General features: G+C 41.2%; 1 protein-coding gene across 2 annotated transcripts; it reads right to left on the reverse strand.

Annotated features, from left to right (window-relative positions):
• Positions 1 to 1,361: 1,361 nt before the first annotated feature.
• dlx1a (distal-less homeobox 1a) lies at positions 1,362 to 2,760 on the reverse strand. Of its 2 annotated transcripts, XM_073474133.1 has the most exons (3): positions 2,451 to 2,760; positions 1,963 to 2,162; positions 1,362 to 1,613 (listed from the first exon to the last, which is right to left on the reverse strand). In XM_073474133.1, exons 1-3 carry the CDS (start codon positions 2,758 to 2,760, stop codon positions 1,362 to 1,364), a joined length of 762 nt encoding a protein of 253 aa, XP_073330234.1. The 2 variants fall into 2 exon arrangements, with proteins under 2 accessions (XP_073330234.1, XP_073330235.1); XM_073474134.1 differs by lacking the exon at positions 1,963 to 2,162 and having other exon boundaries at positions 1,591 to 1,613.
• Between the last annotated feature and the right edge of the window lie 20,471 nt (positions 2,761 to 23,231).

A 23,231-nucleotide genomic window follows, 5' to 3' on the forward strand; every position in this document is an offset into this window, starting at 1 on the left:
TCATTTCTTGTATTTCCCCATTTATCACGCTGAACCACATGTAAAGATATTTTCGTGTAGATGCATCTAAAGTCTTGTTTTGGCGATAGTTTTTTAGCCAGCAGCGTCAGGTTTCATCGCTCCAGAGGTCTGACAACATCTGCAGCCAAACGCTAAACACGACCATAAATCTTAAACGACGAGCCTTTTCGCAGCGCACACGGTGTCTGCTACAATAACCAACATGATACTGCTTTGTGTCAGCTCACATTAAACCTGCACCATGCTGAAGCCTTTCTTTTCACATGAGAGGAGGGTGGAGGTGGAGGAGGAGGAGGGTGGAGGTGGTGATGGGGTATTTGAATCAGACACCTTTCTTGACATAATTTAAATCATCATTTTACTGCTTTTGAAACTTTGCACAGTCTGTACATAAACTTCAGAAACAGATCAATAAATTAAAGTGATCAATACAAAACTAAATATTTTCTATGTTGACTAAAACACATCTCGACGAATACAGAAAGCCTAAAACCCTGTTTCACAGCGTATCCAGTACAGCACAAAAACAAATCTGAAAATTATGTACAAAATACAGTGACAAAGGAGCTGCTCACCCTCACGATATTTCTTCTTTTTTTTTCTGTTTTGTTCTGAAGCAGCAAATTGTCAGGCCTTTTACATTGTTCACATAACATCGGGGCACGGCATAGAAAAGCTCTGCTTGCGTTAGTGCAGCATGAACAACACAGTGTTGTTGTTTCAAACACATGAACACAGACTGACCTCAACAGAAAAAACTCCTCTGAATAATTTAACTTAAATAACAAACACATATAAACAACATAGTAGCGAGTTGAGGCTTTGCACAATATGCCCTGTGGTTGAATGTACTGTATAGCCTGATGGTTGGAATTTATTCATATTTATTATTATTATTTGGTTAAAGGATCAATTCTATGGCCTAATCGACCTTTATGAATTTGAGGTCTTCGTCACCTTGGGCCCGACATCTGGTGTAAACAAACACGTGTTTTCTTATAAACAGAATAACTCACACAAATATGATTTAAAAAAAAAAATAGAAACTGACACAAAAGTGATAAACAGCAGCCAATAAAAGGATCCATTTGTCGACGCTTTCCGCTGACTGTCATGGACTTGTTGCCCTTGGGCGCATTGCGCGCCCTCTCAGTCTTTCACTCCATTGCTTGCCTTCATCCGGTATGAGGAGGCCACTGTGTCAGCTGGCGGCATGCGGCAGCTAACTCCGGGGTTGTTGTTGTGTGATATCAGCGCTGGCTGGGCCGCGCCGAGCGGCTGCAGGGCCCCTTCAACATCCTGATACACGAGCCACGGCAGGGCTGAGGTCTCTGTTCTCTTCACATGAGCTGTGACTGTTGCATAGACTCTTGGTGTGTGGTTGGATACCATGAGGTGTAGCTGGGAATGTAAGATCCGGTCGTCCCCACGGACGTCTTCACGGTGGTCGGCGAGCTCCAGACAGGTGCCACCGAGGGAGAGCCGCTCGACAGTCCGCGGCCGGTGGCTAAAGCGTTGGCGTCAATCGTGCCACCGCCTTGCTTCATCAGTTTCTTGAATTTAGAGCGTTTATTCTGAAACCAAATCTTCACCTGGAGAGACAAAGGAAAGCATTTTGCGTAAGAAAATTGAAACTGGAGTGACTTTTTACGCACGTTTTACGCACAGCTTTACGCACACAGAAGCTTTCATCATCAAGTCAAGAGCAAAGATTATTAAAGATTATTACTGTATGGGTATGTCATTAATATTAAGACATAAATGACTGGATAGCATTCAGAGAAACAAAACCAATCCTTGATTTGGTGTCAAACATTAAATGTTATGACGTTGCATATTAATTATAAACAATAATAATAATAATAATAATAATAATAATAACAATAATAGTGTATGTTGTGTATGAAGAAGCTGTGTGTGAGTGTGTGTTCATGGACTTGCCTGTGTCTGAGTGAGACCCAGCGACGCTGCGAGCTCAGCTCTCTCCGGTAACGCCAAATACTGAGTTTGCTGAAACCTCCTGTTCAGAGCTTGAAGCTGTAAACTCGAATAGATAGTCCTTGGTTTTCTAATCTTTTTTCCTTTCCCGTTGAATCGCACCTCTCCGCCCTCGACCACTGTGTTTTTCTCTGCTTCTGGCGCTGCAAAGACAGAAAAGAGCGAAGAGAAGGGGAAAAAATGAGGAGGCAGTTGTAGCCAACAGTGCTGCGCAGCTATGAATACTCCAGCGCAAGTTTTACAGGCTGTACTTTAGGTATAATTACCCTTAATTGCATACATTGTTTATAGCGTTACGCAATAAATAATTACCAAGCCTAATTCCAACATCTGGCTCGTCTTTTCCATGCAGCGAGGACCGTATACAGCAGAGAGCCGTGCCAACACAGAAAGTCGATATTTAAGATCCAAAGATGCTGTTGCACACTTACCTGCGTCCTCTAACCGCGTCTGTGTGAGCGCCGAGCTGTTTTGGTAGGTCTGTACTGTGCTGAGATATGGACTGGTGGAATGGCTGCCGACGGAGTTTACGTATGGATAACCCAGAGATCTGGGGAACGATGAGGCAGGACTGTAGCTGTCGTGCTGGGTATGACCTGCAGAATGTAAACAGTGCATGGGATAGTGTCCGTGAGACATGGAGGGAGGCGACATTTGTTGACTCGGGGGTCCAAACTCCATGAAAACGGTTTTTCCTGAGGAAGGGCTATTAAGACTTTCTGGAATTGTAGTCATTGTCATCTCTTCTTGCGGTTCCCCTTGTCTTGCTTTTGTTGTTTTCCTTCTATGATCTCAGTGAAGGACGGGTCCCAATTTAAGCCGAACTGATTTTTTCTCTTTCCATTCATAAGAAAATGTAGTTTGTGCCTGTGAAAAGTCCTAGGTATGATGCTGTGGACCAAGACAAACTCGCTCAAAGGTTTGAATCTCGGACTCATGAATATTCATCAAAGACTGTCGCTGATTGGTCCACTCTCTCCAAGAGGGAAGCCGATTGGCGACGCTGGGGCTGGGTCCGAAGAACCTGCAAAGTCAAGGAAAACCACAAAACCTTTATATTATTTCCTCCTGACATGTCAACAATCACTGTAGACATTATTCTTATTATTAATATTATTCTTATTATTATTTTCAATTTATCACCAACATAACAACATAAACGCCACTTTTTTGATATTATCAGATGTAAGGTGATTACATATTTCGCTCATCCACTCCTCAATATCCAATAATTGAAATATTTATAAAAAAACGGGCATTAATTTTGGCACAGGGCGCGAAAATACAGCAAATGTAAAATCATTTTAACATAAACGCCATTTATTCACATTAAATAATATCTCCAGCCTCGTTAAAGCAGGCTCCAGTTCGATCAAAGCTTTTTTTTTTTTTTTTTTTCTTTAATCATTATTAAAGCTTCTGATGGAAGGTGTATTAGCATAACACTACTGATCAATTTTCATAAGTAGGTCTGTAATTAGTCATGTGTTTAACACTTACAGTGGCTTGAGGTCTCGGTTACACCTGGCACAACAGTTCTGCTCTGATGTCAAATTGTTGGTTCAGGTACAGGCCTAATGATGCTTTGTGACACCTGTACGTCAGCAAAAATACAACAAATTAAACATTTTAATTAACAGGCCAATTTGTGATAAATCAGAGTGGGCCACAGTCGATTTTAAAGAGCTTTAAAAATGCTTTAAATGATGAAATCTCTCATAAAATAGATCCGTAAGAACTGCTGGTTATATTTTCAGCCTGTATCGCCTGTTGTTGTATAACACAGCAGCCTTGAATGCACCTATTTTCTTATCACATTTAAACGCTTCCCAAACGACTTTACGCTCCTTCTATCGCAATCAATTAATGGTCACAGTTTTGTTAAACACTGGCACCTTTGATTAGCATGAACCTAAGTGAGGATCGGGGGTGTGCGGCCCGCCTCCCACAGCCCTAACAAGAATAATTATCCACGGACATTTGATTTAATTGAACTGACGACTGACTAAACACAGGAGACATTTTTCTTGAGCTGCAGGTTCAGACCTCAAGCAGGACCACAGAGTTTAACCAGGCTGTATTAAAAAAAAAAAAGAAAGGAAAAAAGAAAGAAAGAAAATCTAAAAGAAATGTCCACTTACTTTTTTTTAAATATCATGTGATGGAAAAGGAGCAGATTAATCCGGGGTCAGAGAGCCTCCGCATGGTGATGAAAGAAGATGATGATGAAGAAGGAGAAAGAGAAGAAGAAGAAGAGGTGTGTGTCCAGCAGCTCTTCATTATTTTCGGATTCATTTGCAGGCTGCAGCTCTGGTCCCGGTGTCTGTGCGGAGCAGAAACACAGCCCGGCTGCAGCTCCATCCGCAGTCCCTCCATCTCCACCTGAATAACAAATTAAAGGCAGTTAAATTCCGTCACTGTGATTATCAGTGTAATTACATAATTGAACTCAAAACAGAACTAGCAAGTTGCACAAAAAAAAAAAAAAAAAAGTGTTATCAAAAAATGCAGGCGCTGACATCACGGCACGTGTGCCACAGTGTGCCAGGCGGCTGCTCGGATGTCTGGATTTAAAGATTTCTGTGCAATATTAGGCTATAACGAAAAGCTGGTCCCTTGTCCCCCTCCTAAAATAGGCCAATTTGAAGTGATTTCTCTGGAATTACTTTCGAAAAATGCTTCAAGATTTCCTCTATCAACAACGACAATGATAATGGTAGTACAACCAATAATTATCATCTTCCAGAACAGAGGACAGATTTTTATGGGTACTTGGTGGGTGCGACTGATAACTGTCATTATTTTCCCACGATTATAGTATCTGCAAACTGGCACGCGGCTGTGAGCAGAACCATTAACAGAATAGAGGCAGAATTTGCAGGAAATTGTAAAATAATACCACGAGTGTGCTGCTAATAATGGCGATAATAATTACAGGCTTTTTGTTGAAGTAAAAGTGATTTAGGGGCTGAGCAGACTCGCTGCATAAATCATATTTATTGATACTTTCTGCTGAATCAATCATTTGCAAAGTGTTGATTTGCGTGACTATTTATGTGAAGGATTCCTCCAAGCCATCCTCGGTGTCATTAGGGTGATAATATTACCACTTTAATTTATAATTCGGGTGGCTGGCAGGAGGGCAGCGCATCAGGCCACGGCGCTCCTCTCCTGCAGCAGGGCTCTAACTAGCCACACTAAAAATAAAGTCCTCCATGCATGGATGGAGCGCGGAGGCAGGGCTCATTAGGAGTGAGTAGCTCTGTGGCTGAGGGTGTTTTAACACCTGCTGCTCTTCACCTGAGGGTTAGCGCAGAGGTGGAGAGACAGAGAGGGGGGAGGAGAGGGAGAGGGAGAGGGGGGTAAACGGGCCAAGATGTCACAGACTTCATTTCAGGCCGGTGATAGAAAGCCCTCCTCAACTGCCATGCCAACCCACATTTTCACAGCCACCAAATATTATCCCGACCGCGGTGCATTGGTAAACTGCGTGTCCATGCTGTGTGAAGGCGCAGCTCTGCGTGCTCCCTGCAGACTCTGCATGAGAGCACTGATTAATTATTGTCATTGGAGGTGCAGGGGACTGTGAGTTTCTTTCTTTCTCTTTCTCCCTTAGAAAGGAGGAGGCAAAATGCTGCTTTACCACACGCACGTGTGTGTGTGTGTGTGTGTGTGTTGGCATTGGATACATTCATGTGATTTCTTTTTTCCTTCTAGCTTTAGGTTTGATTATTTCTGGTGATAAAATGTGCAAATGAAAAGAAGAAAAGCCTGTGGGGTTTTCTTTTTAAAGTAAAGGCACACTATGTACATTTGATGAAGAAATTAAAACTCAGAATTTTAATATTTACAGTATTAATGAGGTGATAATACAAACTCAGAAATATTTATTTTGTCCAAGCTGTTCTCAGAGGAAAATAAGGTCCCCAGAACACTGTTTGAAGCTAGAAAGGTGGCAGGGTCCGCCACATATAAACAAGGTAAAACAGTATGAAATTGTGTTGCCCTTTAAGGTCAGTTTGTTTATTCAGTTATGAAAACAAAGAGTTTGTTTATTTAGTTTGTCTAGGCATAAAAACAAGTCCACAAAGATCTTTCTCTTCTGATTAAATTGTTTTCCCCAAAACTACATAGTGCACCTTTAAAAGTGCAATCAATTTCCACAGCTTTCATATGCTGTCACTGAAATCCATAATAATCCATCTCAAACAATCTAATTCATAACAAAAAACAAATTGTTCTCACACTCTACGATGCTGTTTTTACCCATGTCAACCGAAATGCAAATGTAATTTCCAGCAGAAATGTCCCTCTACATAAAGGTGTATTTCATGGTTTTAAAAGGACACTGGATCAAACAAGTTGAAATTGTCTTTTGTTCTGCTGCTCTGCTGCCATCCTGTAATTTGCAGCGTCAATGAACGCAAACTAGATGTACCACAATTAACTCGATTCAATGTCTATTTTCCTGTTCAATGTGGCATCAAAATGCGAATTGATTTTTGTTTGTCGAGTTATATGCAAGCAACAACAACAACAACAAAAATCATAATATCTGAGAAACAAGATTGTTGTGTCGGTTAATTGATTGCATTATCATGAGGGTCAGGAGGGATGCAGGGAGAAAAGGAAATTATGTTAAGTCTTTTTTTGTTGTTTTAGTTTTCAGAAAATGCAGAAGAGTGAAATTGATTTTGGATGGTCAAAACCAAATTTATTGCCTCACAATAATTGAATGTGTTTGGATGTTTAGTTTTGGATAAAGATAATTTAATACTTGATTTTATTATGTTCAGTGTCACACTCTGTGTTTCATTTCTCACTTTCTGTTTCTGAAGTTTAATTTAAGTAGGAATGAATGATGGGATTTTATCTTTTATTTTTAAAGAGCTAAATCAGTCACTTTTGCTCATATAAATTAAAGGTTTATCCTGATAATATGACTTCTAAATATGAAACGTTTTGTGTCTCTTATTTGATCATAATAAACATTAGGAAATGTTAATAACTTTGTATTTATTAAATTAAAAGATCTGCCAATCAGTTTGAACCTGTTTTAATTTTGGTGTTGTGTTTTTCTCTTTTGTTTGTATTTGGATCACATATTATACTTAAACACACTAAAAAAGTGGAGGAATTTCTTTTATTGACAGCCAAAATATTTTTAATTTTCTATAGAAATGAAATGACGAAACAATGAAAAGGTGTCGATTGTTTTTAAAATTGTAAGCAGGGTAATAATGACAAATATGTTGTTTGTTTTTAGGCACTGATGACGCTGTGAGGACACTGCACCACATCAGATTGGGATGTTCTGACCAAATGCTCCTGGGACTCCAAATTGGACTTGTTGCTCTGTGGACGACTTAAATGTTAACAGACATAAAAAGCTGGTGAATGTGGCATTTAATTCACTACTATATTTTATTTTTGTATTGATTTTTGTTCAGCATTTTTTCCTGCATCATAAATCTGCATTTTGTCCTCATCACATGTAGAAGCAGCTCAAAAAAAAGGAAGATTTTGAACCTAAGCACCTTTTTTATTCCTAGCAAATGAAATTAAATGAAAAGTAGGAATTAATAGGACTTAAAGCTGGTCATTGCAGAGCTGAGAAGTCATATAACTCCTTTTCCCTCTCCAGTGTTCGGAGCAGCTCTCTCCTCAGAAAGCTGTGTGGAAAAACCCCCAGCGAACTGGTAGAAATGCTGTCCCCCATTACAGCAGCAGCAGGGGTCAGGCCATGGCAGCAAGCATCCAACCTGCCCGAAATTGGCTGCAAAATGACCAATTACCTGAGTGAAGGCTGTGGGAGAAAGGACTTGGGGGAAAAATATGGCTTTTACTTAATTCAGCTAAACTGTAAAAGAAACTAGTGTCACATCAACGCTTCATACTTGCAACATGTTACCGTATCCCCCACCTGTTAAGCCAAGATCTCGTCAAACTAACCAGAAAATCAATTTTAGGGATAATTGAAATTTAATAAACTCTTAGTCGTGTAGTGATGTGAGAGAGAGCTGCATCACAGGAATAAAATCGATGCAACAGAGCTATAAGCTGGGGGAATTATTTCACCAATACTAAAACAACGGCTGATTATCTTTACATGTAGGTCTTATTGAATTCATTTCCCTGCAAATGGAAAACATGCAAATTTACCAATTAAGTCATTTGCCCATGGAGAGCCGGGCTGCTTGACGTTCAGCTGCCACTGCGCCTTTAGTCTGAAACCCCTTTTTAGTTTTTGTTAAGAGTTAAGTCTTCAACAAAGACAGGAAGGAGGTCAGCACTCAGCCAACACCTGAATGCGCCTCTCTTTTTTGTGCTCCCCTTGATCCCCACAGTCTGTGCCTGTCATTAGTCTTAATGATGGAAAATTGTCATGTTGATATAAGTCTTGCTCTCCCCCTCTCTTCTTTGTATAAGTGGAAGGTGGAAACTCCATTTGTAACAAAGTTCTAAGCCGTGGACATTGCATTTGTGCCGGGGGGAGAATAAAGGCTGATGCTCTTTCCATAGCTGGGATAATTATTCCTACTGTGACCTTAATGATTCGCTCTGTTCATCCTGCATCTCATCCACGCGCCAGGCCCTCAGCAGAGCCCTGTGTCAGGGAATATGAAAAACCCATATAATGAAACCATTTTGGGCTGATGGAAAAAAAGGGCTACTGAAGCTGCACTTGCTACAAAGACGGCTCAATTATATGAGTAATTGTGATAATTTTCCCTCCATTCACTGCTTTCTCTGAAAGGTAAAAAACACAGATGCTGAAAGGGAAATTACTTGGACAATATATAATCTGGGAAATGGTCACAACAGAAAAAAAAAGATGACTGTAAGAAAGTGTAGGACTATAAATAGGTATGTTAATGCAGGGCACATAAATACACCCTCAGAAGCTCACAAAAAAAAAGAGGCACTACCTCGGAGCAAGCTCGTGTGAATAGAAAAAAAACATGCAACAAATGACCACTGAGGAAAAAAAGATAAAAGTAGATACGCAGCTGCCAGAAAATTAAACCTCCTTCTCCTTCCAACTGACAAAATTCAGCTCCTGCAAAATGCACCCCCATAGTTGGCTATCATTTGTTGTTCTCTGACAGGAAAAGGATAATTACCTCTCTCAGAGGCAGGAGGACTGACATGCCCTTTAGACTTTGCCATGAATGCAGAAGCTTGATAGAAAGCTTGAGGAATAATTTTGTTCTTTGCCTTTTTCCTTTATGTTCGAGAGCAGGAACGTGTTTTGTTCGGGGGGACGACTCGCAGAGATGGCAGTTTTGTGGAGTGCATTAAACCATGGGTGTTCATACTGTAAATATGACATCCCCGTGTCTATCAGCTTCTCCATTCGGAGGGGGAAAAAAAGTGAAATGCATTAAAATTTCAATTTCATCTCGCTGGGAGACAGCGAGATAGTGAGATATGCATTACTTTTTCCTTTCACAGTGGGTGTTGGATTAAATATTTCTTGTTCTTCTTCCTCCTTGCTGCAAAAAAAGGAAAGCTTCTTTCTGTCAGGCTGGCGCGAGGAGGCCGTGAATTCAAGTCGTGTTATATTCTAAGAAGTATCCGACATGTGTGCATCTGCATGAAAATGAAATTAACTCTTCACCTTGCTTGTAAGTGAGCTTTGTGTTAGAAAACTATCATTAAAATGTTCAGTGCTGGTCTATAAATAGATAGATGTGATGGTAAGATACATATCTCCCTCCACCGACTGATTCTTGCATGTTTTTCCACCCAAAAGTGCAGTTTTTTTCAGAGCAACCTCCCACATGTACGGCCGGTGACCCCTCAGGCCCTGCAATCTGGAATAAATCTTTCCAGACAAGCCGAGCGACATTACAGCCTTGCAGCTCAAATACTTGTATCACACTCAAATGATGAGTCTCTGTCACACACCATGTCATCAGCTTCACTCCAACCCCCCAATAACTTCCGTCCCATTGAGCAGCCTCGTGTGTTACGGGGCCAAGACAGCCAGAGACCCCCTGGTCCTACCTGATTGTGCCTCCTGTAACATGGAGAAGCAGCTTGGTCCCACCGCCAGCCTATACTCAGCATCGCTTTTTGTGTAGCAGCACACAAATACACATACACATACGCACAAACCACCAATCTCAATGCAGTGCACCCCACTGTGCACTTCCTGACAGCCTCCAGAAATGTTTTCAAGTTGTCAAGTCCCTGCAGTAATAGTCCGGGGTGCAGAGAATACAACAAAACAATAATCATATGATCAGAAATTTAGGTTATGTAAAGACTGTGAGAATAAAACTGTTTGGGTTGCTTCTTTCAGGCTCTTTCATTTGCTGTTTTCGCATTGAAATCTGGCATCTGAGCTAGTTATTATTATTTGGACACTGAAACAAATTGGCTCCCTAAATCTAAAGTTATTCTTCGAGTTGCAGCAGCTGTTGTAAGATCTGAGGATAAATATATTTTTACAAACAGGTTTGTTTAGCTTGACAGTGGTAAGGGACTGCATGAAAATTACTGTGAAGAGTGGGTAGAATAAAAACCACTGATACCTCCACATTTGTATGTATCATAGGCCAACTTACCATTTGTACACAATGAGAAGGCAGTGACCACAGTTCAAGACTGTGTTTCAACATCTGTGAGCATGAAATCACTGGATAGTTTTAAGGAGACCTTGGAACAATGTGGCAACAACAACTGGATGTTTTTGACCAGACCTGGAACATTTCCTACCATTGTTATGGCAAACAAAATAGGCATTTTAAGCCAAAACTTGATGTTTTTCTAACATTAACCAAATGTTGTTTTTGCCTAAACCTAACCAGACCATAAGTGCAGCGTTGTCACAACATAAAAATTTAGAATTGTACCTAAAGAAAAGTAAAGTCGCAAGAAAGTCATGAATGTTTCCCAACATTCACTCTGGTGACTGGATTGAGAGGCTCTGCAGGGAAATCAGACTTTCAATGGAGAGTAGTTTTTCTCATCCTTGATATTTGATCTATTCTCACATATCTACATCATCATCTGCTATAACCTTCAACAACAGTGATAAAAGCGGTTTACTTTAAAGGTCCAGTGTGTAGGATTGAAAGGGATCTATTGGCAGAAATGTACTATAATATTTATAATCATGTTTTCATTAGTGTAATATCACCTGAAACTAAGAATTGTTTTGTTACCTCAGAATGAACCTTTGTATCTAAAGAGGGAGCGGATCCACTTCTCATCCACAGAGTCCGCCATGTTTCTACAGTAGCCCAGAACGGACAAAACAAACACTGGCTCTACAGAGGGCCTTTTATATTTTTTTGCAGGCAATGTTGGGAAGAGTGAAACGAGGGGTGTTCAGTTGGTTGCGATTAATCAATTAGTTGCAGATTATGTCGTTCATCTGTTTTAATTTTTATTGAAATTACTGGTTGTTTAAGTAATTTCTTAAACACCCAAAATGTTTTAGTTTCATCTTAATTGTGAGGATTTGCTGCTGTTCTTTGTCGTGTTTGAAAGTAAACTGAATCTCATTTTGTACTGTTGACCGGACAAAACAAGACTAGATGCCACTAAATTCTACACACTGGACCTTTAAAATGTTTTGATTTGTTATTTTTGCTACAAGCTAATTCTACTTCCAATGTGTGATGTGGTGACTATGTGAATGGCATAATAGGACTACACCAAAACTACGATATACGATATCCTGATAACCATCTAAATATTCTTAAAACTTTAAAATAAAAACAATTAAACAATTGCACTAAAACCATGGTTAGAGACTTAGCCAATTCAAAATAAATGAGGGAACCAGTATAGTATATAGTATATGTACGTCAGCGAGCTAGACAAAAAATTCACCATGACCAAATGTTTTTTATCGCTAAAAAATATTTATCGTCCCATCCGTAGTTCCAAAAATTTACCCAAGAAAAAATACGTAACCCTCCCTTTTTGTGCCAACGCTTTGTCCCATGATTTTCATACAGTCCCTTATCCCCCCCCCCAATCATATGATTCCCTGATCCAGGCATAAAATGTATGGAGCACAGACATATGCTCAGGCAGAGGTGGTCTGATTTTGTTCTTCATAGCGAGCAGCCTGATCTAAACCAGTCTGACCTACAGCTGTACCTCACAGATATTACAAGCCGGGGACGGAGAGCCTCGTCTTCCAATTACACTGCTGCACCGCTGCCTGAAGCTCAGCCATCTATGGAGAAAGCAAAGACAAGGCTGTCAGAGATTTTAATAAATGCAGGGAACACTGCATGGGAAAAGTGTTGCTGTCTCAATAGAGTGACACAGACAGGCCAAGGCTGTCAATGGAGCCCCTAATGACAGAGTAAGATAATGACAGACCCCAGTTAGAATCAGCAGGAAGAGGAAGATCAATCTGCAGCCAGAGAGGGAGGGATGAGAGGAGGGGGACAAAACTGTGGGCTCTTTCTTTTCTATTTTCTCAGTTTTAGCTCATCTCATACATACATCTCTCTGCTGCAGCTGGCTCGCACCGTGGCGGGGCAGCTCTGCATTAAGCGCACAGTGGATCAATAGCCATTACAACTCCCTCACAGCCTGACACATCGCAGGGCCACAGTTGACATTTCACTCAGGGCCGCATTGATCCCCAGTGCACAATATTCCAGCCCCCAGTTAGCAGCCGAGCCTGGGGTCTGGCTGGAATTGAAAAGCGAGAGAGGGGGGTGTAAAACGGCAGAGGGGTGGCTAACCAGCTGCCCGCGCTACAAGTAAACAGCACACCCCTTGATGCATTCCTCATTTTCAATCTACTGGTTTTCCTGCCACTACTGGCAATCCGAGAGGCTGTATCAGAGGATCAAAGCCTGACCTATGTGAATTATTTATACATGCACCAGATCACTGTATATGTGTTTGTGTATAAGGCAGAAATGGCCACACTGACATCATTGTTGATAGCATCTGCAGCATTTTGCAGGCAATGGGAAAAAAAAATCTAAAATAAGCATTTGGTGCAATTAGTAAGCGGGAGTTTCCAAGAAACCCCGCTCAAAATAAACACAGAGAAACAGCAGACAACACAAAATTAGACACAATTTGAGTTAATTTCTTTTTAATTGCCTTCTGAGACCTGAGATGGTATCTCTGTGGTCAGCGTGAGTTTGCAGAACCACCAAAACTGGTACCAAAGATGACTGCTCTTTCTCAGTCAGGGCAGCTATGCTTTGGAATAGCTCTCTTTTATGAACATGCTTTTGAATCGCTACCCATGTGAACATTGATGTTTTGGCAGTTTTCTGTATTTTCCCTGTATTTCCTTTGAATCGTATTTCAAAATTGTTCAGCCACAATTGTGCTTAAAGGTCATATTGCTAACATATTTTTGTAGACAAATCATTTAAAAAAAATTAAAATAACACACACAGAGCTTGTAGAAAGGTGCAGAATAGAGTTACCTCTTTTCCACAAAAACATTATCTGATTGTGATTTAATTGTTTTAAAATGTTTGTCAGGTCAGTTGTTTCCAGCTTCTAACAAACATTCATGTTCTAATGCTAGCTAACATTAATGTTGCTAACAGTAGCTAGCTGATATTAAGGCAGTCCAGTTGCTGGGCGCATACTGTAGAAAACCATTTTTACATTTTTTTCCCCACAAACTGGCAACTACCAAGACTGTTGATCTTTGATGAAACACAGATACCAGCGGCATTCTAGCCGACAATTGGCTCACAAACAAGAATGTTTAAGAAAAAGAGATACTTTTATTCTGCACCTTTCTACAAGCTCTGTAGATGTATTCTTTTTATTTAAAACATTTTTTATCAATATGACCTTTAAAGCTTTCATCTGCTCTTAATTGCATTTCTTGTTTGGTGGTCTGTTAAAGATTTCTTGTTGTTTTTTTCATGTAAAGCACTTTGTTTGTTTTTATACAAATAAAGGTTTTATTATTAATAGATATTGAAAAAACATTACATGAAACATTTCTGCTTGTACATATTCCAAGAGTAGCACAACCTTGTGTATAACCTGCCTCTCTATCTTTATATTGTTTATCACCTTTCTGAAACAAAAACATAATTTTTATCTTTACGGAAATGTTTCAGGAATTATCTTTTAGCGCACAAACGATTGTGTGAGTTCTCAAAGTGTTTCAGGTAAATGAAAAGAAAAAAAGGGGGGGGGGGGGGGGTGATCCTCTCATCATAACTCTTCTTGCCAGCAGCGAACAGTGCTCCTGGGTTTGATTTCTCAATTGCACTTCATAATTGAAAGCGAGGGGAAACCCCAGATACTGTAAAATGGCTACAAGAGATTAAATACCTGTCAGGTGTAGTGTCGCCGCTTTGTTCACTTTGAAGTTTGATGGAGGGAAATTTCTGTGTAGGAGAAGAACCATAGAAAAGTGTGATTTGCTGCTTAATAAATGCTGCAGGTTATTCTATCCTTGTTGCCTTGACAGCGTATTTAATGTATGTGTGACCACCTGCTCAGAAATCTATATCCAAACACATTTACACACCTGATAATGAAAATCTCACATGTGAAATCTCTGCACCACCTCCTAACATGTCTAAAATGACATGAATGAGTTAAATTACAGGGATTTATAGTATAGATATATCATAACAACAATTTAATGACAGCTCTGCATGTGAAAGCACGAATGCATCAGATTACAGGTCTAATGCCATAATTGAATTCTTCCTCTGGGCAGAAATTTAATTTAATCAATTGTTACCACCTGGTGTGCTGTTTGCAACAACACCAGAGACCACACGTGGAATCAGAATGTAAAAAAGTCAATAAATAAACATTTAACAACGTATGCAATCATACACACACACCTTAAATATAGCTGGACGCAGTGACAGCAGCCGCCTCTGAATCAGAGCCTCACCTTTAATGTCTATGTTGGTCGGATACAATGCCTGTCGTCACATAGTCTGGGGTCATTATGTACTGGGAGAAGGGGAAAAAAGAAAGTGTACATGAAGATAGGAGCAGGTCTGTGGTCACAATGCTCCCATTTTACATGGCGGGGTTGGAGGTTGGTGGGGAGGGGGAGGATAGTTGGATTGTGGAGCAGTGTCTTACCTCGTCTGTGCGACCCAGGACGGCTCGGCAGAGAGACACCGGAGAGGACTCTCCCCATCAACACTCATAATGCTGCTTTGGGACAGACTCACAAGTAAGACAAGGCTGGCGTGTGTCCAAGTGGTTTATGGATATTTGCCAGGTCAGGGGATAGACCTAATGTTTACAGTGTGCATGTTGTTTGAATTGTTAACTGTCACGCAAAATTAAAAGGGGCAATATGTAAGAATTTTAGTTTAAAATAGTCTAAATTTAACATGAAATATGAAGAGAATGTGAATAAACACCAGTTTTGATGGTATGATGTCTGTGTGTTGTGTTGCAGCGATATCTACTGAAGTTAGCATGCTAAACAGTTAGCCCTGGCCCGTCTTGGTACAAAGCTCCTGTGCTGGTAGATAAAACACTAACACTCCTCTGGTCCCTGAGCTCTCAGTCTAAACCGCTAGCTGCATGGCTAACTGAGCTAATCAGCAAGGGCAGCTACAGTAAGCAGCAGTTAGTGTTTACTCTGGTGATTTGCTGCCCCCTGTTTGTTTTGAGTATGAACGTGACAGGTGGCCCATTTTTACATAAAGCACCTTTAAATAAAAATGCAAACCATAATAAGTTCTCATGACGAGTATAAGCTGCAATTTAGATATATTATGTTTCAATAGTGAACATTTTCTGCACCCCACATTTGAAAATCAAATTCTGGTCACAAATCTTAAGGCTGACACTCCATTGTGATTCCTGTCTTCTTTCAGATCCACCTCTTTTGTCCCGCTCCAAAGTCACTTCTTCTTCTTTTTCTTCTTTCGACTGGTCAATTACTATATTTTTCTCCCTCACAGCCTCACAAAGTCAAATAGATGTTTTCGCAGCTCCGTCTCATGACAATGTTTGTGTGAATTATTCAGCCTTTGCTTATGTCAAATAACAATAACTTTGAAAAACCCTAATGCAGAAATAGCAATTCAGGGAGAGACTTGAACTCACTCTACAGCCTCACACGCCTTTTCTTGGGAAAAAGAAAGGCACCAATCTTCCAAACTCGAGCATCATTCACCTCTGTTATTGTAACAGAAACACTCAATGCTCTGATATACAGTAGCCAGTGAGATATAGCATGTGTGTTTTATATTAAGAGCTTAGGGGTTGAGTTTCACATAAGATGACTGCTGAGAGTCACCTTTTGGACAGTGACGGCAGCACTCTGGCCTGACTTTGCTCAGAGGAAACACCTGCAGAGAGCTGCACGGACTGGTCTGCAGGGAAACCTCCGCTGTCTATTTTGCACTGATGAACTGCTTCCAAGCAAAGACCTTGTTCAGATCATTTGTAGCTCTGGATATTGTTTAAACAATATCGAGGGGAAAGCCTGATGGAAAGGAATGTTAGCAGAGTGGCTCTTTTTGTAGTGCAGCAGCAGCAGCTTGATGTAGGTTTCTGCTAAAGCCTGGGAGGAGCTTTTTTTCCATGTAGCAGCTCTGCTTCTTCAGGCCGTGTGAGAAAGTTTTCTCCCTCCACACAGCCTGGTTAAATTAGCCCCAGAGCCAGAGTGTGGACAGCAGCTGGAGTGCAAGAGTCAGCTCTGGCAGTGGTGATAATCAGCAGGGAGGATGTGGAGAGAGAAACCCTCAGGGAGGAGGGGGTTGGCAGAGAGGGGGGGGGGGGGGTTGCTGTGATCTTACAGGTCCAATCAGAACCCAAGTGGAGCCTAGGCCTCATGCAGTGTAACACCACACCATCACGCTGCAGCACTCGACATCCTGGACACAGAGCAGGTCTCCTCCCTAACCGGCTGCTTAACCCTTTCAGAGTGTGTGTGCGCGGCTCCCCCGGCCCTCATTCGCTCATCACCGCACTAATCAGCCGCAGAGACAGCAGCTGCAGGGAGCCCCACTCCTAACCTGGGCTGGAGAGGCTGTTAGCCTCAGCAAGAGGAGTGCAAATACAGAGCTTAGTGTTCTCAACAGGGACCCCAGAGCATCCACACGTCTGACACTGGCTGCCTCTTCTGTTGTGTCACATTCAAACAATGTCAGCAGATAATGTGCTTCTTTATTAGACAGCAGGGGTGGAAGAGGTACTCAGATATTTTGCTTAAGTAAAAGTAGCAATATCACAGTGTAAGAATACTTTGTTACAAGTTCAACAAAAGCACAAAACAAATATGTGCAAAATGTCAAATAAAATAGTCTATCAAATATAATTCAGATGTTGTGCATCAAAAAGCACATGAAACATTATGCTAGGCTACATGCACAGTTTATCCAGAGTTCTGTTTTGATTGTGAATAGCCATCTTAGTCTTTGTGCATCATCCATATAGTATACTGCCCAACAAAACCAAAACATAGCAACTACATGTTTTTGGTTGAGGTCCTTATCTGACTTTTTGGCAGAAGTTTTACCATAGGCTACAAAAGTTAAGATACCATTGAAATGCATTTTGAATTTCCACGAAAAACGGATGTAAAATCTACATTAAATAAAAAAATGAGCTAAAAACCAGGAGTAGTTTCACTTAACTTCACTTTGTTGGAGAGAAACAGCTAATAGAAGTGCACTATTGTTATATGATGAAAGCTAGCTGGTAAGATGATCATAGCTAGCGTTAGCAAAAACTACAACAAAAATTTAGCAACATACTGATCCATATTTTCCCTCATTGTTGACTGCAACTGGAAAATATACATTTTAATAAATCAACATCTTGGCAGATCAGCTCTTTATTCCGCATAAGTTAAAGAGACTAAATCCAGTTAAACTCATACTAAGAGTAACTAGCTAAATCATCTGGCATCCAACCCAAGGCATCAGTATCTGACGGCCTGGGGATGAGACTCAATTGACTGTCTTTCTGCAGGAAGTTCAATTTTCGTCGATTTAAGTACAGTGACTGTTCGGCAACTGTCAGATAAATGCATTGATATAAGCAATGCATTTCCTTACGAAATGTAATGGAGTGGAAGTACAAAGTGGTTTAGGAAATACTCAAGTACCTCAGAAGTGTGTTTTTATGATGTTCTTGTTATCTGTCACAGCTTGAGTGGCCAGGGGTCGACAGTAAATCAGTGGAAGTTTAAATAAAGCCCTGATGAATGTTAAGGGAGAAGAATAATGTACTGTATTCCCTGGTAGTTTCTACAGTTGTGGCATATCCTCACTAAATCAGACCACGGGTCGAGCCAGCTCAGAGGTTGCACGCGACCAGCGGCTCATCAGAGTGTGCATGTCACATGGACATGATGGAGGGTATGGAGGAACGTCCGGACAGGTAGGGTCAGAGCCAGGTCTGATTACACAGCTGCTGATCCTGAACAAAAAACCCAGAGACAAACCAGCAGCCCAGTCCTGCTCCAGTCCTTGAATCCATCCATCCACTGATGAAACAGACCCAGGCCTTACTGCTTTGTGGTCTGGGAAACAAATGTAAGTTGGACACAAAACTAACTCAGAACTGAGGCAGACTTTCTGTAGTTTGTACATGTGTCGCTGTGTAAAGTCAGGGAGTTCACACAAATGAATTACTCACAGTCAACGTCTCTCCACAATGCCTCGCCCAAGAAACATTTCTACCAAAGCATTGAGCGATACTGGCAGAGCAGATGCGATCTCCGAGGCCCAGCTTGACATGACATGAAGCAACGATTTTACGTTGTCTGTCAAATATACGGGGAAAAAAATCAATGCAACTTGACAGCATTACATAAAGAGCTTTTGTGCCTTGATATTTCTTTTCTGCCAGTGTACTTTTGTCTGGAGAGTTTAGAGAGTCGTTGTGGAGGCCCAGGGGGAGCAGAGCTGGAGAGAACAATGTGGGAATCCGAGGAGGAAACTGCGCATGTTGTCTTTTCTCTACAGTTTCTGTTGTGGCTCCGAAAGAAGCTGCATCTTTACAGACCATTTCATACGTCAACATCATCCATCAGCGCAGACAGGTTGGAAAGCACCTTCTGCACAAGTCCCTAGCTTGACCCCTGAGATGACGACTTGAAATCAACAGCTGTGAAACCCTTCAAAATAAAAGATTAATGTGCAGAATTAAGATCAAATCAAATTTTCCTTGACATTATTTTTGGCCATGTTGGAATATCATTCTCTTAGTCAGACACTCTTCATAATTTGAAGAGAATTTGGGGCTTTGTGAGGAACATTTTTGTGAATTAACAGTGATACATTGTATGAATTGCTAAATTGAAGTTTACAGGCAGAAGTGCATCAAACACTCATTCAATACAACCAAACTAAGTGCATCCATCTGCAGATAATTAACTACAGGATCAGTCCACATTTACATTTTCATGGGAACTTAGGAAAATGGTTTGTGGAGAAGCTGATCAACCACTTACTGCAGCAACGTCCATAATCTGATTAGCTAAAACTGGAGTTTAGTACGGAGGTGACAAAGCTACTGACTGCCCAGGTGCAACCAGGGAGAGCCGGGTGTGTCTGTGTGGCCCTCCAGGCTTTACCCTGCACAGCCTCAACCACGACTCAATGCAAAAGCCTTCCACTCTCTCTTTTTTTTCTCTCTGTCAACTAGCAGAGGATCAGCGGCGGCTTAGAGCTGCCCAGGCTGGGACGTGAACAAGTGGGGCTTTGAGGAGACCTCTGCCAGTCAGACGGGAGAGCTCCAGGCCTCCAGCCCTCAGGGGTTAACCTCTCAGACTGCCAAGCAAAATACTGCAAAAGTCTCGCAATTACAGAGACAGTCAAAGGCCACATGCAATTTCCAGAGCTATTTACACAGTTAGAAGGCCCCCCTCCAGAACTGCCAAGAATAGGCAGAATTAAGATGGTAGAGAGAGGTAAGGAAGGGTTTTAAATACCCTTTGCCCTCCTATGGCTGCAGTTCACAAAGGCTTACGCGAATATAAAATAATATGTCTGCAACATGAGTTATGTTGCATACGGAGATACAGTCACATTTAGAAATTCAGAAATTTGAGTTCACGTACTGACACAAGCACCTGTCACAAGGTTTTGGATCAACTTAGTTGTCGGAGTTAAAAAGGAGATAATATGGATACAAACATCCATCATGGTATGGTTATGTATTTTTTACATTGCAATATTGATTTATATCATAATATAATAAACTAGAATCACACTTAGTGGAGCGTATACCTCCGCCAAGGCCCAACAGTCCCCTTTAATTTAATCAAGCTTAATCCAATATCAAATAAAACAGATTCAAATCTGCCAGATCTGGATTTTTATTTGGATCTGCACCTAAATAGATACAAGCCATCTAAATATGCCTGGTTTTTGTCATTAAGACCCATACATTATTCCCTGAGAACAAAAATCTCAAAATGTTAAAGTAAGTGAAAAAAAAAAACTGCCAGTTTATCCAGATCTGAACCAAACGTTTATGGGCTCTGTTCTGGGCCGAAACCAATCCTCCATCCAAGTTTCATTTAAATCTGTTCAGTAGTTTTTGTGTAATCCTGCTGACAAACCAACCAACCAACAAACAGACAGAAAACATAACCTACTTGGCAGAAGTAATTAAGATCAATGGAGAAAGAACTTCATTACTCTGCATCAAAAATCATGTAAATAGTGCCATAAAGCTGTAGCGTTAATTGATTTTCAACATTGCTTACAAAAGGTCGAACACAGTGGATCCAAACGCCATTGCTGATAAAAATCTACATTATGTGATGCAGGAGAGGTAATGTTTGAGTTTAACCACATTAGTCACGTTTGCCTACTTCCTTACTCACTCTCTGAAACTCCTGAAAGTTATAGCAACAGGCAACCAAATGAAACGCACGTTTCCTTGTGTGAAATTATGTATTTCTCTGTGTTTGAACAATCATCTGGGATAATGTAAGTTCACAAGTCAACAAAATATACAACAAAGGGATTTTAATGTACATACATATAATATATTTAAGGGGCCAAAGGCAAAAGTCAGAAACCAAAGATCATCAAGGGATCTGATGATTGACAAACTTGTTTTTCCCACATCAAATATTGTCTTTTTTTTTTTTAGCTCAAAGACTGTAGCGTCATTTATAGCATCATAATTGTAAGTTTCCTGCCATCATGCACATCCTCTGTACATTGGACAGTACAGTAACTTGCCTTGGTCCTGCCTTGCAGCAGTGTATTATGAGCTGGTGCAGTAAGTCTGTATAAAAAAACAGTTGTACCTCCTGGCGGGCCGGTGCAGCGGTGCTCTCAGGGGACCGCGGGGGCCCCAGCAGCCTCTAACCCACACAGCTGTTCTCCAGGTCTAGAGCCTCTCCAGAGCCCGGCAGTTCTTCCTGCATTGGGGACTGCCCGCCCGGGGGGGTGTGGGGGTGGGGGGGCCGGAGCACTAATAATAACAACATCCAACATGCAGGCCCAGGGTCAGACGCAAACCGTGACCCTCCCCATCACAGCACCAAAACCTGGACAGGAGCCAGGACACAGAGCCATGCTGCAGCCTGGGAGAGCAGGGTGAGGAGGGGTGAGGTGGGCCTGTGGGTGGCTGCAGCTTTCAGGTCTCCTTTCACTTCCTGCTCAGTGCCCCACCACCACCACCATTTTGGGGGTGGACGATGGTTTGCAGAGTGGGTTATTATTATGCAGGAGGGAGGGACAGGTCTTTGGATATGGGTAGATTATACTCAGAAGCTAGTAGGTGGTGCGGTGGCTTAGATTGGAAAACGTGGAGGCTAGATGATAAATGATGAATGTCAAACCTGAAAAGGATAATGTGCCGGTGGTAAACTGCTGAAAATAGCAACAAGGCAAGAGCATTTTGCTTCTCAGCACCTGCGTTTTGCTGTGGCTCACCCACACAGGCAGCAATGGACTGCAAGACTGTGAGTATCTTAAATGACAGGCAAGACGCAGGGCGATATCTGTACAAGCTTCTGGCAGATCCTGGACTTTGTGTTCATGAGTAAAACACATTTAAAATTGTGTATTTAGTTTCCAAATTATCAGGGATCTTAGTCATAAATTAAAACTTACATCAAAGAAAACTGGAATTATTTTGTTTCTCCTTGTATGAAAACTGAAATAATAAATTCCAGCTCTGAATAACAATCCAGAGTTTGTTATGTTCAAGCATTCAGAGTACAAACAGCACTCCGCCCCGGTCAGGTCTTACAGGTCGGCCAGCGGTGCACTTATGGTTTCTCACACACTCCATATGAGGGGGAATACTTGGCCCTAATTAGCACCGAGCATCTGGCAAATGTCAGTGTGTGTCTGTGCGCAGCATTCCTATTTACTTTGTAAGCTCGGAGTTTAGCTGGAAAAAACCACTGTGAGAGCTTTGCAGCGTCTCAGACCGAGGTCCTGGGAGTGTTTTGTTATCGTATTGTGAGTGACATATGTGTAATTTAATCGCAGCCTTCTCACTATCCCCTGATTCTTGTGTACGGTTAAGGTTTACCGAGCATTTCTCATTCTGTTGTAGGTCACATACACCCCCACCGACAGATCCATTACTGTGCTGGTGTAGTAAAAATACTCTTCACGTGGATTTGTTTAATTCTTCTGAGTGGCCTTCGCTACTGATTTTGATTTTGTCATCAGTGGAATTGGGAGAAAAATCACTCCTGTGTAGCACATGTTGTCTACACCTATTACTTCAATTGTTTGGTATAAAATCTGTGACATTCTCAGGCTGTTTGCCAGCCTGCAGCATAATATTTCTGGGACAGCAGTTGAAAGTGAAAACATTACATATGTAGAACTGCACATAGTCTGACCGGACTTCTGTTCACATAAACACAGCAGAGAAACAATCAGCCTTTACATGTTTTTACCGGTCTACTAAAGTTTTCACATGAACTAACCACATATCCCTTCAGATACTCATTGTTTACTCTGATCAAATTCACAGCACTAGCCTCTCCTCAGTAACAGTTAACAATATTAAAGCAACATTAATTAGCTTCATTACTTTATTATTCAGCTTCAAAATCATGTTGATGGCACAGTGTATTGTAACAGGGTGAATGGTGTCTCTGTCTCAGCCCCCCTATTACTTGTTTCTGCTCTATGTAACTTCAGTGAGAGGGTAGGATCACAGCGTTACATACATGTTTACTTCAACATACAAGTTTTCAACACATAACATTGTTATGATGTAATGAGTTTTGTTTGTAGTAAGCACCTACATTACGTCTGACAGCCCTGGGATTT

Source organism: Pagrus major, chromosome 9 (genome assembly GCF_040436345.1).
Source record: "Pagrus major chromosome 9, Pma_NU_1.0".
Classification (NCBI taxonomy): domain Eukaryota; kingdom Metazoa; phylum Chordata; class Actinopteri; order Spariformes; family Sparidae; genus Pagrus; species Pagrus major.

Bases quoted from the DNA above. Each gene is read 5' to 3' on its own strand.
- dlx1a (XM_073474133.1), bottom strand. From the start codon at position 2,760: ATGACAATGACTACAATTCCAGAAAGTCTTAATAGCCCTTCCTCAGGA. The intron at 2,163-2,450 runs GTAAGTGTGCAA...CTGTCTTTGCAG, and splicing joins GACGCGGTTAGAGGACGCAG to CGCCAGAAGCAGAGAAAAAC. The intron at 1,614-1,962 runs GCAAGTCCATGA...TTGTCTCTCCAG, and splicing joins TGGGTCTCACTCAGACACAG to GTGAAGATTTGGTTTCAGAA.